The sequence below is a fragment of the Sapajus apella genome, unplaced genomic scaffold, assembly GCF_009761245.1.
Source record: "Sapajus apella isolate SASKATOON/1434 unplaced genomic scaffold, GSC_monkey_1.0 scaffold1, whole genome shotgun sequence".
Lineage (NCBI taxonomy): Eukaryota > Metazoa > Chordata > Mammalia > Primates > Cebidae > Sapajus > Sapajus apella.
Window position 1 is genome coordinate 67062106 of NW_022436941.1, and position 15248 is coordinate 67077353.

General features: G+C 42.4%; 1 protein-coding gene across 8 annotated transcripts in view; it reads right to left on the reverse strand.

Moving 5' to 3' along the window:
• FCHO2 (FCH and mu domain containing endocytic adaptor 2) overlaps positions 1-4120 on the reverse strand; it is a 130801-nt gene extending 126681 nt beyond the window's left edge. For 5 of the 8 annotated variants that reach the window (XM_032278648.1, XM_032278656.1, XM_032278639.1 and 2 more), the window contains exon 1: positions 3962-4109. In XM_032278648.1, the coding sequence (XP_032134539.1) occupies positions 3962-3994 (33 nt within the window). In that variant the 5' untranslated portion in view covers positions 3995-4109. Of the gene's footprint in view, positions 1-3124; positions 3209-3961 lie in introns of those variants that run through there. The other 3 variants (XM_032278690.1, XM_032278673.1, XM_032278666.1) reach the window with 3 other exon arrangements.
• Between the last annotated feature and the right edge of the window lie 11128 nt (positions 4121-15248).

A 15248-nucleotide genomic window follows, 5' to 3' on the forward strand; every position in this document is an offset into this window, starting at 1 on the left:
AAAGGGCCGGGCACGGTGGCTCAAGCCTGTAATCCCAGCACTTTGGGAGGCCGAGGCAGGTGGATCACGAGGTCAAGAAATTGAGACCATCCTGGTCAACATGGTGAAACCCCGTCTCTACTAAAAATACAAAAAACATTATCTGGGCATGGTGGCGCGTGCCTGTAATCCCAGCTACTCAGGAGGCTGAGGCAGGAGAATTGCCTGAACCCAGGAGGCAGAGGTTGCGGTGAGCCGAGATCGCGCCATTGCACTCCAGGCTGGGTAACAAGAGCGAAACTCCGTCTCAAAAAAAAAAAAAAAAAAAAGAAAAAGAAAGAAAGAAAGAAAAGAAAGAAAAGAAAGGAAAGAAAGAAAAGAAAGAAAGAAAGAAAGAAACCTAAAACATCAAAGGTTCCCATTACCTCACTCTGACAAGTTTTTAATTGATAAAAATCATACGTATTTATCATGTAGAACGTGATGTTTTGAATTTTGACAATTTTATTTCCTTTTAATAGTGCCATTTTAACGCTAGAGGGAAAAGTTAAATTAATATCTATTTTAAGAGGTTATTTTATAAATGATTCTGAATATGTGACTTTTTGTTTTCTGTTTTTGAGACAGCGTCTCACTCTGTTGGCCAGGCTGGAATACAGTGACTGATCATAATTTACCACAACCTTGAACTCCTGGGCTCAGGCAATCCTCCTGCCTTGGCCTTCCAAGTAGCTGGGACTACAGGTATACGCCAACACACCTGGCTGATTTTTTAAAAATTCTGTAGAGATAATGTCTACTGTGTTGCCCAGGTTGGTCTCCAACTCTTGGGCTCAATCCAACGCCCTGCCTCAAACTCCCAAAGTGCTGAGGTTACAGACATGAACCACCATGTCCAACCTAAAACAACAATCAAATTCTCAGAAGTTAGTTAATTTCTGGACCTTCCTAGCTCATTCAGCCTCCTCTCATCCCCAATTCCAGGCCAGGAAATAAAATAAAATGCAATCTATTAGCAATTTATTTTCAAAAGGGCAAGTGAAGGCAAAAACTAGAACATAAATAGATTTGGAGGTCTCTCCAGAATTCAAACATTCAAGTTTATTTACGTTCCTCTTTTAACAAGAATAAGAAAGAAGCACATAAAAATATATACAAAGATACTCAGAGAAGTATTATTCATATTAGCTAAAAACATTAAACAAGGCTATGCTCAAAGCTCAATTAATAGAAAATGAAACATAACTTTTTTTAAATGTGAAGATGCAATTTGGAATTAAGCTAGCAACTTAAAAAAAATTCATGCATCAAAAAATATGCAAAACATTCATAAGAACGTCAATTTTTAAATGTTCTTTATAAACATTTTATAAATTGCCATTGTAAAACCTAATGCCTAAAACTGACAGGCTAATTCTACAACTCATGTGGAAATGCAAAGAACCCAGGGTAGTCAAAATAATCCTGAAAAAAGAAGAAAAAAGCTGGAGGGTGCATACTTCCTGATTCCAAATTTGCTAAACAAAACAAATTTGTAATCCAAACGATAGCAATCCAAACTGTGTGGTATTGGCTATCACAAGGACAATGGAATAGAAATGAAAACTCAGAAATAAATCCATACATTTCTGGTTGATTGATATCTCATAATGGTACCACGACAATTCAATGGGGAAAGATGAGCCTTTTCAACAAATGGTACTGGGACAACTGGATATACAAATGCAAAATAATGAAGTTTTACCCTTTCCTTGCGCCATACGCAAAAATTAACTTCAAACACAGATCACAGACCTAACTAGAAGAACTAAAACTATAAAACCCTTACAGGAAAACACAGGAGTAATTTTTGAATTAGGCAAAGGCTTCCCAGATCCAATAAAAGCACAAGTAATAGAAACAATAGATAAGATGGACTTCACCAAGACTTCATGAAAATTAAAAACGTAACGTGTTACTTCAAAGAACAGGATCAAGAAAATGTAAAGGTAACCCACAGAATGGGAGAAAATGTTTGCACATCATGTATCAGATAAGATGTGTATCCAGAATATTAAAAAAAAAAAAAAAAAACTCTTAGAACTCAATTACAAAAAGACAACCCAATTTTTACTCTAAACAGACATTTCTCCAAAAAAAACGTAAAATAGGCAATAAGCACATGAAAAGATGTTTGACATCATTAGCTATCAGAGAAATGCAAACCAAACCGTAAGAAAATACTACTACGACTTCACGTTCACCCACTAGGATATTATAATAAAAAGGACAAATAACAAGTGTTGGTGACCATGTGGAGAGGAACCCTCAGATATCGCTGGTAGGATTGTAAAATGCTACAACCACTTCAGAATAGTCTGGCAGTTCCTCAAAATATTACAAATAGATCTACAATTTGACCCAGGAATCGCATTCCCCAAAGAAATGAAAACATGTTCACACAAAAACTTGCACAAAAATGTTCATGGCAGCATGATTCATAACCAAAAAGTGGGAACAACCAGATGTCCATCACTAATTGGATAAATATTAATAAAATATGAAATGGAATATTATTTGGCCATAAAAAGGAATTAGTACTGATACATGGCACATCATGGATAGACTTTGAGAACATTATGCTCAGTGAAAGAACCTAGTCACAATGGCCCCTTTTTTGGGATATGTCTAGACTAGACAAAGTTAGAGAGGCAGAAAATACATTAGTTGCCTAGGCCTGGGGTAGGGGGAAATGGGGAGTGACTGCTAATGGGGCTAGGGATTCTTTCTGGGATGATGAAATTGTTCTAAAATTGAGGTGGTGATGTTTGCACAACTTTATGAATATATGAAAAATCTCTGAATTGTAGTATACCTTAAATGGGTATACTGGTACAGAATGTGAGCTCAATAAAGATGTTTAAAAAACAAAACACCTAAGGTCTAGTATATACATTCTTTATGGAAAACAAGGTACATTCAAGACATTAATAACTATGAACTGATTTGATTACTAACCAAGACCACACTTGAGACACTTAGCAATAAGAATTTAAGATACACTCCTTACTAGCTATAAAATTACCCTCTTAAGTCTAAATCTCAAAGAAAATGAACTGCGGTACTTGCAACTGTCAGGGCATAAAATAGGATTCACGAAAGATACCTGAGTAAACACGTTCCTTTCCTGTACATGGCTGAACTGTACTTCCCATTACAAAAAAACAATAACTGCAGAAAAATACTCCACAGGGAGCCTGAGAAATTCTCAAAGAAGAATCTAATACAGAGCTAAGAGAAGGGGTGGAAAGAATGAGGAAGGGGAAGGAGAACAGAGGAGTAAGGGGAAGTCTCCGTGCATTTAAGCCCAAGGAGTTCAGTTACATTAAAATCAACTTTTATACGCTTTGTGAACAGGCCCAGAGGCAAAGTCCTGGGCGCAGACCCATGAGCCCAGCTGCGAGGCTGAGAGGAAGTGCTTGTCCAGCCCAATTCCACACAGGATTTGGTGTGGAAACGGTCCGGGGTAAAAGGGGTAGCTTAGATGGGGGCACGCGGTGCGGGCAGGAGGCGAAACCCCTCCGCCCCGCGCACCCAGCCAGAGCGCAGCGGGAGGCGGCCGTGCCGCGGGCCCGTCCTTCGCGTCCGAGCCGCCGCGCACGCCCCGCGCGGAGCGCGCCCGGCGCCGGGAGCCTCCGGTGGGGCTGGATCCCGTCTCCCGCCCCATCCGGCGCTTTGTCCCAGCGCCGGCGGCTGGCGGCCCCGCAGGGCTCCCGGGCCGCGCTGACAACCCCCGTCCCCAGTAGGGCTTCGAGCCCGGGAGCCCCTATCCTCTGGCTGCGACCGGTCGCCCCCCGGACCTCAACCAGGCGGGACGCGGCAGGCGGCGGTCTGAGGACGCTCGCCCTTCCCGAGGAGCCGCCGCCCGAAGCGCACGCAGGCCGAGCTCAGGCGCCAAAAGCCTGGACTCCGAAACACACTACTTCCAACATCCTAAGCTTACCCAAAAATTCTCGCCGAAATACGCCATGACCATCGTGCCGCCGCCGCGCCGGGTTCCGCGTCCGCGCCCGCCTGCCGCTCTGTAAACACGGCCCGGCCCCCACCGCACCCCCGCCTTTCGTCGCCGCCGCAGCCGCCGCTGCCGCCTTCTTCCCAGAGACCGGCCCGCACCTTCCAGGGCGCATGCGCCACCTAGCGGCTGCCGCCGCGGGGCGAACACTTAGATGCCTCGGCCACGATGTGCGCATGCGCCCCTGCCCCGTTCCCGGGTGTTGGGAGACCTCTGCAGTCCGGGCGCGGCTGGGTTGAGTGTTCTCTTAGGAATGGTGGAGAACTGGGTCCTTGAGGAGTCATCGGGGAGACAGCTGGCACCGTTTGCGGTGCGACGGGCACTGGCCCACAGACAGAACGAAGAGAAGGGCCAGCCAGCAGCGGTGGAGTCGGCAGTCTGGCCGCGCACTCGTTTTCTCCTTCCCCGGCCTTCGAGGATCTCGAACGGACCATGGTCTGGGCTCGCTGGACTGGAGGAAACTTGGCCGCCGGCCACCCGGAGGAGACAGGGAAGCCTTTGGTCAACAAGGCGCCTTTCCTTGAACCAAAACAAAACTTTCTGAAGCCGGAAAGGAAACGCCCAGTGTCGCCTGAGAGCCCTGGAGCTGCGCGAGACCCAGGCACCGAGTTCGGCCTCAGCCGCTGACCTCTGGCACCGCCGCAGCAGACCAGCCGGGGCGGCCAGCAAGCCTGCGGGAGCGGAATGTGACCCGAAACCGAGGGACTTCCTGACCCGGGCAGTTCATTAAAACAATAAAGTCCATAGTTCTCTTAGCAACTTGAACATTTTGGAAAAAGAAACAAGTCTTAACATGCCTCGACCTAATGGAAAGACTAAATCCCCTTCCTACACCTTGCTTTCCAAAAGTTAAAATATACTAATAAACTCTAGTAGAGGTCTCAAGTTCACTGCCACCAGGCCAGCTATGTCCAGAATCTTCAGTTCTTGAAGCCAAGCCCTACAAATGGATTTAGTGTAGCACATTACACCTCCTCAGGTGACTTAAAACAATGAACACTAAATAAGATGACCATGAGAAATTATTTTCATCCTCAGAAGTAAAAATCATGAGGTGCCTTTCAACTGTGAGTGCTTGTTGAATAGGAAATATTTAGATAATGGTATTGTGGACATACCTTTTTAAGAGTATGTGTTAGAAATATATAGGATGCAAAACATTCAGGATTTGCTGGAAGAAAAGTCATTTATTATGGGTAGGGGGTATGAGTGGGGATACAAGTGAAAATGGATGAAACAAGATTGGCCATAGTTGCTCTATTTTTGTATATCTTAGCTATTTTGTTTCTTTAAAAAGTCCTCATATCAGTGACATTTACACTTACTTTTGGGGAAAGCCAAACTTAGAAATATGCTACAGCTTTCTAAGTGGTAAGTCTAACTGGATTTTTCTCAATGCTGAAGAACTTTTAAAAACTTCAGCCATCTAGGTCACACAACAAATACGCTTGGCATTAAATTTCTAGTATCACTAAGCACTACCCTACCCTCCTTAGACCTGGGCAAGAGAGACTTCTATCCTAACTCCATGCTTTAAAGGAACTTACATATCACTCACACACACACACACACACACACACACACACACAATTAATTTCTTAAAAAAAGCACATGAGTGCCTCTGCCACTTGTGATCTGATACTGAACACTGGCTCATAACCATAAATTCCCTCTCCCATGAAGAACACTATTCAGGACCCAGAAACACTCTTCTTCATATATTTTGTCTTATGTCCTCAAAACAAATGGTGAACTTCCAAAAGCAGTGAAAATTTGTAGATAGCATGCCTGCCCATTTCAGACTGCTTTGGAGTCAGAATTTGAGCAGCAGAAGTGCTTAGGTAAGAGAGATGACAGATTAGTTAACTTGTAAAATCCTTCAACTGTTTGAATGCTATAGATTCATGCATAACAAAGTATTATTTCTCAGTAGTGTCAAGCATACATTTTCCTTCTGTTAGTGTTCCAATGTGTGCTTACAACCTACTGACGATTTAGCATAGTATGCACAACAGTTACTGGCCTTCATTCGTACTCTTCTACTCCCCTAAAATTTACGAGTCAGTCTGGAATGAAGATAAGTATTCTGTGTATTTCAGGTATTTGCAAGGCTCATTGGGGCCAAAACACCGTATCCTGTAATTGCCTGATGTTTAAGTTGTGGAACTTTATAGTAAACAGTGATTATGGTGACTAAATTTCAGACGAGACTGTGTAGTGTATAGGAAGAGTGTGTATGGTATCAGCCACCTTCTGCACTCTCAAGTGAGGTTTCCAGGGATGCACATACATTCTGGCAGAGCATAGATAAGGCCCTGAGTGGGTAGCTCACTCAAACGCCTTAAAATATTTGTGCCACACACACTTAGCCCTTGCTTATCAAAATGTATTTCATTTTGAAAATATTAAAAACTGACATAGATAACAGCAGTGTACAAGCCACTGCCGATAGGTATGTCACTTAAGAGTCACTCAGTAAATGTTCAGTGAATGAATGAGTGATGACGAACATCACAGAAATGTCAGGATAGATGAGACCTTGAATATGTAATAATTCCATTATCTTCTACACAAACTCTTGTTTGTTTGTTTGTTTGTTTGTTTTTGAGACAGAGTCTCACTTGGTCGCCCAGGCTGGAGTGCTCGATCTCAGCTCACTGCAACCTCCACCTCCTAGGTTCAAGCAATTCTCATGCCTCAGCCTCCCGAGTAGCTGGGATTACAGGCGTGCACTACCACACTCGACTAATTTTTGTATTTTTAGTAGACAGGGGTTTCACCACATTGGCCGGGCTGATCTCGAACTCCTGACCTCAAGTGGTTGATCTGCCTACCTCAGACTCCCAAAGTGCTGGGATTACAGGCATGAGCCATCGTGCCCAGTTTACTCCCTCTTTAATTGTTGCTTGATCCTAGAGTTTGTGGAAAATGTCATTATTTAAGTTCTTGATTTAGTTTTCTCACATTACTTTAAATATTTTCAAAAGAATTCTTTTGGGTTTGAGCGTACTTCTTAAAGGATGGAGTCCTTTTTTTTTTTTTTTGAGACAGAGTCTTGCTCTGTCACCCAGGCTGGAGTGCAGTGGCACAATCTCAGCCTCCAGAGTAGCTGGAACTACAGGCACAGGCCACCACACCTGGCTAGAGACAGGATTTCATCATGTTGGCCAGGCTAGTCTTGAACTCCTGACCTCAGATGATCTCCCACCTCGGCCTCCCAAAATGCTGGGATTACAGGCATGAGCCACCACACTTGGCCTTAGAGTACTTTGTGAAGTAAAAATAAAATTGAAATAACATTCAAGATTTACTGTAGCAAGAGAGTGCCTGTTGGAAAGGAGCCCCTACTCAATTTGGCCTTTCATTTTTGGGTGTCCCCTCCACCAGAATCATCTTTTCTTGGGATCTCTCTTTAATTATACCTGCTAACAAGATGTCGGCTTCCAGGGATGCTGTTGACCCCCATTAAACTCTGGCCTATGCGTATATATATGTTAGAGCCCAAAGCTATAGATGATTAAAACATAACTTGAAAAACGGTAACAAATAAGAGAGGACATACAAAATAACCTAAGTCCAGAGTCTCTGGTTTACAAAATATGGGTATTCCCAAGATTTGAGGGTTCAATCTCTTAGGCAAGGCACCCAGAGCACTTCCTCCTTATTCCTTAGTTTGATTTCCTCCCATTTCTCATCCTTGGTTCAGAGCTCACAGCACATTAATCAACGTTTAGTCACAAGAGCCATTTCCTCATAACTTCATTTGAAACTAGGTCCATATAAGAGTTGGCTATAAAGAAAAGTGCATTTTCTCATTATTTTCAATATAATTTTGCAAATGTACTTCCACTTGTTATCAAGATGGGAGTGGCAAAAGAGAAGATCCTATAAACCTCTTCTGTTTCCTGCCAATTTCTTCGATGCGTGGCAACCATCCTGTGTCAGGTGCGGTACTCCTTCTCTGAACTCGTGTTGTATTTGACAATAACAAATGGCAAAAGAACTAAGCTCTGTTAAAAGGCAGAAGAGAAGCAGGCAGATCCCTGAAGTCTGGTATGCTCTTGTTTTTCTGTACTTAATAGCAGCATATTAAAAGCAAAAGCCTTATGCAAAACAGAAAGAAAAGCAAGAGCTTGGCAGATGGCAGCCAGACAGGCTGCTATGTGAGGGCCAAGCTGTAGAAGCATGTTGATCGAACTGCAGAATTAGAGCTCAATATCACCCTGCACACTATTTTCTCACCTCAGAGCAGCTTATCAGGTAAATGAGCCTTTCTTCTCTCCTGAGTGCACCTGAGATTGACTGCCTGCCTGTTCCTCATGTGGTGCCATCTCTTCCTCCAGAGTGAGATGTATTTTCCCAGGTGCTCCCTCATCTTGTCATTTGTGAAAGAACCACAAACACCTGACGGTTTGTTCCAGGGTTCGCATTGCTGGTGGCTGCAGGGAACCCAACAGTACTTCAAAAATAAGAGAAATTACTAAACTACAAAAAGTCATGAAAATAATGATAATGTAAAAACACTCAGGACTGGGTGCGGCGGCTCACGCCTGTAATCCCAACACTTTCGGAGGCTGAAGCAAGTAGGTCACCCGAGGTCAGGAGTTCGAGACCAGCCTGGCTAATACGGCAAAACCCTGTCTCTAAAAATACAAAAAATTAGCCAAGCATAGTGGCAGGCCCCTGTAATCCCAGCTACTTGGGAGGCTGAGGCAGGAGAGTTGCTTGAACACGGGAGACAGAGGTTACAGTGAGCTGAGATCACACCATTGCACTCCAGCCTGGGCGACAGAGTGAGATGCTGTCTCAAAAAAAAAAAAAACACTAAAAAAAGTTTGTCATTAATGTTAAGTGGAAAGACAGAAGATGACATAGAAAATATATTAAAATACAAATATGTTGTCATACATTTTATTTGAAAATTACGAATATGTAAAAAACATGTATGTTAAATAGACAAATATAAAACATGGAAGACATTTACAATTTAATATAATAACATTGTACAATTTAAAGAACAATCATTCTTAGTTTTTGTCTGAATATAAATGTAACTAGGCCTAATCTTCTTTAATATCTTTCATTACATCTCTCCTCTGTTTCATTCATTCAGGCAGTGGACATTTACTATGCACTTGTTACAATGAAAAGATTGTTTCTGCTTGCTTTTTTTTTGAGACAGGGTCTTGCTGTGTTGTCCAGGCTGCAGTACAGTGGTCCAATCATAAGTCACTGGAAACTCAAGCCTCCTGGTCTCAAGCAAGCCTTCCTACTTATGCCTCCCAAGTAGCTGGGACCACAGGCACACACTACCATGCCCACTTAATTTTTTATTTTTTGTAGAGATGGCATCTCCCTATGTTGCCAGGCTGGTCTTGAACTCCTGGACTCAAGTGATCCTCTCGTCTTGACTTCCAAAATTGCTGAGATTACAGGTATGAGCCACTATGCCTGGCCATCTCTGCCTTTATTAAGAAATTCACAGCCTAATATAGACTCATGATGAAGATGATAAAGATCATAGCAATTATAGCAATAATGTGCATAGAGGAATGCCTGACACATAGTTGGCAAGCAATACACATTTGTTAAATGCATGAATTAATAAATCACTGTTCCAAAAGGTAACCTCAAAGAGATTCAATTTGTACTTTTATTTTCTTTTCCTTCTTTATTTCCTTCTCACCTTCCCCCCTTAACTCCCTCCTCTCTTTGTGCAAGGAAAGTGACAGGAAACTGCCCTGGATTCATCCAGGGTATCCTCCATTAGCACACTGATTTGGGGGGCCATGGAGTAGTAGAGTCCAGAACAACTTCTGAAACTCAGTCATGGAGCCCGCTAGCTGCCTAGGAGATAGATGCTTATTAAGAACAGAGCACTAGGAATTGTGATCATAGGAGCCCAAGCAAGAAGCACCCTTGGCTGAGCTAAGAATGGAGGAGACTTGGTCTCCCTTGAAGAGCCACTGAAGCCTGGGCAGGAATATGAATCACCAATGGACCAGCACCTTCTATACAGCTTGTAGCCCAGATTTCAACAGAACACTGTGTACCAGTGGTCCCATTCACTCTTTATCTAACAAACATTTATTAAACACCTATATTGATGTAGGCTTTCTTCTAGACACTGGGGATATAATGGTGAATGAGATAAATAATTGTGCTGTTCTCAGGCACTTAGAGGTATGGAGACAGACCAAAAGGATGTAAATAAATTATATATTTTGGGATAGTGATACATGCTTTGAGTGTAATTGACATAGGTCGTAGTAGGAGAGGCAGCTTCTTCTTTACCTAGAATGGTCAAAAAGGCTTCCCTGAGGACATGGCATTTGAGCAGAGACTGTATGAGCTAAAGTAAGTAGCCATTCAAAGATCTGCAGAGTAGTCCACATTAAAGGACCAACAATAAGGTCCAGAGGTATCTGTGAGCTTGATTTGTTTAAGTAAATGAAAAAGGGGACAGTTTGGCTGGAGTGCAGTGATCAAACAGAACAGAAATGAGGTCAGACAGGAAAGCAGAGTCAAGTCAAAGAGAGAGAGGCTGCTTTGTAATCTAAGTGCCATTGGAAGCCAATGGAGGATTTGAAAGCACGAGAATGATATGATCTGATTTATGTTTTAAAAAAGATCATATAGGCTGGGTGCGGTGGCTGACGCCTGTAATTCCAGCACTTTGGGAGGCTGAGGCGGGCAGATCACAAGGTCAGGAGATCAAGACCAGCCTGGCCAACATGGTGAAACCCCGCCTCTACTAAAATACAAAAAGTTAGCCAGGTGTGGTGGTATGTGCCTGTAACCGCAGCTACTTGGGAGGTTGAGGCAGGGAATTGCTTGAACCCGGGAGGCAGAGGTTCAGAGCTAGACATCATCTCAAAATAAATAAATAAATAAATAAATAAAAAGATCCCATACAGCCTGGCATGGTGGCTCACACCTGTAATCCCAGCACATTGGGAGGCCAAGGCCAGAGGATCACTTGAGGCCAGAAGCTTGAGACCAGCCTGAGCAACATGGTGAAAACCCATCTCTACTAAAATTACAAAACTTAGCGGGGTGTCGTGGCACATGCCTGTAATCCCAGCTACTCGGCAGGCTAAGGCATGAAATCACTTGAACCTGGGAGGTACAAATTGCAGTGAGCCAAGATCGCGCCACTGCACTCAAGACTGGGCAACAGAGTGAGACTCTGTCTCAAAAAACCAGACACAGTGGCTCATGCTTGTAATCCCAGCATTTTGGGAGACAGAGGTGGGTGGATCACCTGAGATCAGGGGTTCAAAACCAGCCTGGCCAACATGGCGAAACCCCATTTCTACTACAAAAAAAAAAAAGGCACAGTGGCTCCCGCCTGTAATCCAAGCACTTTAAGAAGATGAGGCAGGTGGATCACCTGAGGTCGGGAGTTTGAGACCAGTCTGACCAATGTGATGACATGGTGAAACCCTGTCTCTACTAAAAATAAATTTAAAAAATTAGCCAGGCGTGGTTGCGTGCACCTGTAATCTCAGCCACTCAGGAGGCTGAGGCAGGAGAATTGCTTGAACCCAGGAAGCGGAGGTTGTGGTGAGGTGAGATCGTGCCATTGCACTCCAGCCTGGGCAACAGAGCAAGGCTCCAAAAACAACAACAACAACAACAACAACAACAAAATCACATTGACTGCTCTGTGGAAAGAAGGGTAGTGGAAAAAAAAATTGGGAGGCCACTCCAAAGATAGATATAGACCTGGCAAGAGAGGATGATGATAGGGACTAGGTGACAACTGTGGAAATGTAAGAAGTTATCAGGCTCGGCTGGGCGCGGTGGCTCACGCCTATAATCCCAGCACTGTGGAGGCTGAGGTGGGCAGATCAACTGAGGTCAGGAGTTCAAGGCCAGCCTGACCAACATGGTGAAACTCCATCTCTTAAAAAAAAAAAAAAAATTATCAGGCTCAAAATCTACTTCAAAGGTAAAGCTGACAGAGTTGCTTATGAATTTGATTTAGGGTGGGAAGGGAAGAAAGAAATCAAAGATGATCCTAGGAGTTGTGCCTGAACAAGTAGATGTATAGTGAATGGTGCCACAACAATGGCAAAGTATAGAAAGGAGTTGGTTTGGAGAGAAAGAAAACTCAGTGGTTTTGTTTATTTTGGAGATGGAGTCTCACTCTGTCACCCAGGCTGGAGTGCAGTGGTACTATCTCAGTTCACTGCAACCTCCGCTTCCTGGATTTAAGTAATTCTCCTGCCTCAGCCTCCTGAGTAGCCAGAATTACAAGTATGCACCATGATGCCAAGCTAATTTTTTTTTTTTTTTGTATTTTTAGTAGAGATAGGTTTTCGCCATGTTGGCCAGGCTGATCTCAAACTCCTAACTTCAAGTGATCCACCTGCCTTGGCCTCCCAAAGTGCTGGGTTTATTACGTGTGAACCACCATGTCCAGCCAGAACTCAGTGGTTCTACTTTGGACTTGTTAAATTTGAAGGTCCTAATGGACATACAAGTGGGAATGTCTGTCAGGCAATTGGATATATGATTCTGGATCTCAGGACAGAGGTTGGATTCAAGAAATAAACTGGAGGGTCATTGGCATGAATAGAGGAGACTTGATGGGATCACACAGAAAGAAAGAGGAGAGAGGAAGGGAGGGAGCTAGAGAGGCTATGGAACTGAGGAAAAAGCCCTGGGCACTCCAACATTTAGAGGTTAGGAGAAGTGGATGAGCCAGCAAAAGAGATTAATGTAAAGTAGAACACCAAGAAAAAGAGATGACATCGAAGCCAAAAGTAGAGAGTGTTTTAAAAAGTGGTTGATGGATGACAAATACTGATAAATGACCATTGGATTTAGCCAGTTGGAAGTGGCCTTGGCAAGTGTTGAGTCTTTGAAGGGGTGGAGATATAAATCTGAATGAAGTGGGTTGAAGAGAGAAGAGGAAGCAAGGATAAAAAGTATAAACAATTCCTTCAGAAGTTTTGCTATGAAAGGGAGCAGCAAAATAGGCAGGTAATGAAGGGAACAAGTGATAAAAGGGAGGGAGTATTAAGATGCAATAAAGCATATTTGAGTTCCAGAGAGGATGAGCCAAAGAGGGAGGAAAAGAGAGATAATAATAGAGATGAAGTCCTTGGAGAGGAAAGAATATGAGATCAGGAATAAAAGTGTAGCTCCAAGAGGGTGATTCTGGACTTCTAAGAAGTCTAATAGGTTCTTGATCAATTAGTTGGAAAAAATAAGAACTATATGTTATTGTAGTTCTGCATATTAAAAGCATCCTTCATGTATTATCTCATCGAATTATCATACTAACCCTGTGAGATCACAACTATTACCCCAATTTTACAAATGAGAAAATATGATCCAGGAGATTAGATGAGTTGCTCAAGGTCACACAACAGGTTAGTGGGAAACTACTGTTAATTTAGGAATACAAGAGAGTCATGAATAAAGTGTTATGGAAGAAGTGATGCCTCAAGCAACAAAACAGTTCAAAAGAAGAGGAACAGTGAAGGGTGAAAGTTAAACTCATCCACCCATGATTTCATTTATGGGATTTTGTTTTTAACTGTTGGATCTGGTGTTCATCAGTTTCCACATTCTTTCCATAAAGAGATCCCTTTCTTGGTTACCTTCTCTCTAGCCAGGTTCTCTAGGTAAGTATAAATGCTAACTAGTAAGAATCCTATTAACATTTCAAGGAAATTTATTTTCATCTTACTCTTTAAAAAGTCTCTTCTTTCTTCATTGTCAATCCTGAAACAAGCAAGAAATGTAATTGTTCAAAATTTCAGATTCTAATCAAAATCTAAGGCTGACCTACCTTAAGTAGGATATCTGGTAATTGTATTAAAAACCACTCCATTTTATAGGCAGAAGAAAACAAAATACCATCAGCCTGTAGAAATGGTTGTAGTAATGTTATCAAAAATCTTAAGACCACAAAATTCTCATTAACTATTGGCAGGGAGGACGCAACTGGGCTGGGTCAAACAGGTTAGATCCAAAGACAATGAAATAAAATTTTTGTTTCCAGGCCAGGCCCAATGGCTCATACCTGTAATCCCAGCACTTTGGGAGACCAAGGCGGGCAGATCATTTAAGGTCAGGAGTTCGAGACCAACCTGACCAATATGGTGAAACCCTGTGTTTACCAAAAATACAAAAAAATTAGCCAGACATGGTGGCACATGCCTGCAGTCCCAGCTACTCAGGACGCTGAGGCAAGAATATGGCTTGAACCCGGGAGGCGGAGGTTGCAGTGAGCTGAGATTGCACTTCTGCACTCCAGTCTGGGTGACAGAGTGAAACTCCATCTCAAAAAAAAAATTGTTTCCTGCCTTAAAACTCCACTGGATGTCATCTGCCTTTATATATTTTTCTTCATAATGTTCCAAGAACAAACTGTCACCAACTAGTTATTTTTTTCATTTAGATCCAGAAAATATATGTTATTTTTTTCTTCCTACTTCCCACATGCCAGCTAAAACCACTTCTTTCCTTTATTCAAAGCTGTCTTCAAATATATCTCCTCCAAAAAAAGAAAGTTGCAAACCATTACCTCCTGTATAATCTCATATTTCTTTTTTCCTACATATTTACTGAGCGCTACATCCTTTAAATTGAGTAATTTATATCTTGTCCAAAGAGCTATGTACTGTTCTTTGTAGCCAGTTTCCTGGTTCGTTCGTTCGTTCTTTCTTTCTTTCTTTCTTTCCTTCTTTCTTTTTTTGCAGGTGCATGTGTTTGTATTGGTGATTGTAGCTGGAGGAGGAACTCTTCCTTATTTCTTCACTCTTAAAAACACATCATCTCTTACTTTTCAGTTATATACATGGGTTTCCATATTGAGAGGTGGGGGGAAGGAAGTATTTATAGCTCTGCAGATATAGACGTCCATTCATTCATTCAACAAGCACCTACTGTGTTTTGGCACTGTTATAGGTGTGTGATATACAGCAGTGAAGAAAAGAGGTGAAATCTGCCCTCAGATCTGAAATCCCAGTAGGGATGATAGGCAAAAATAACAGAAACAAGTAGACACATAGTATAACGTCTGAAATGTCAGTAGATACATAGCTAGTGGTAAGTGCTATGTTACAAAAATAAAGCAGGGCAAGAGTAGTATAATGTCTTGTTAAAAATAGCAGATGAGATCAGAATATCTATGATATAATATGGTGACTATAGTTAAAACCAAGGTAGTATTCTTAAAATTTGCTGAGAGTAGATTTTA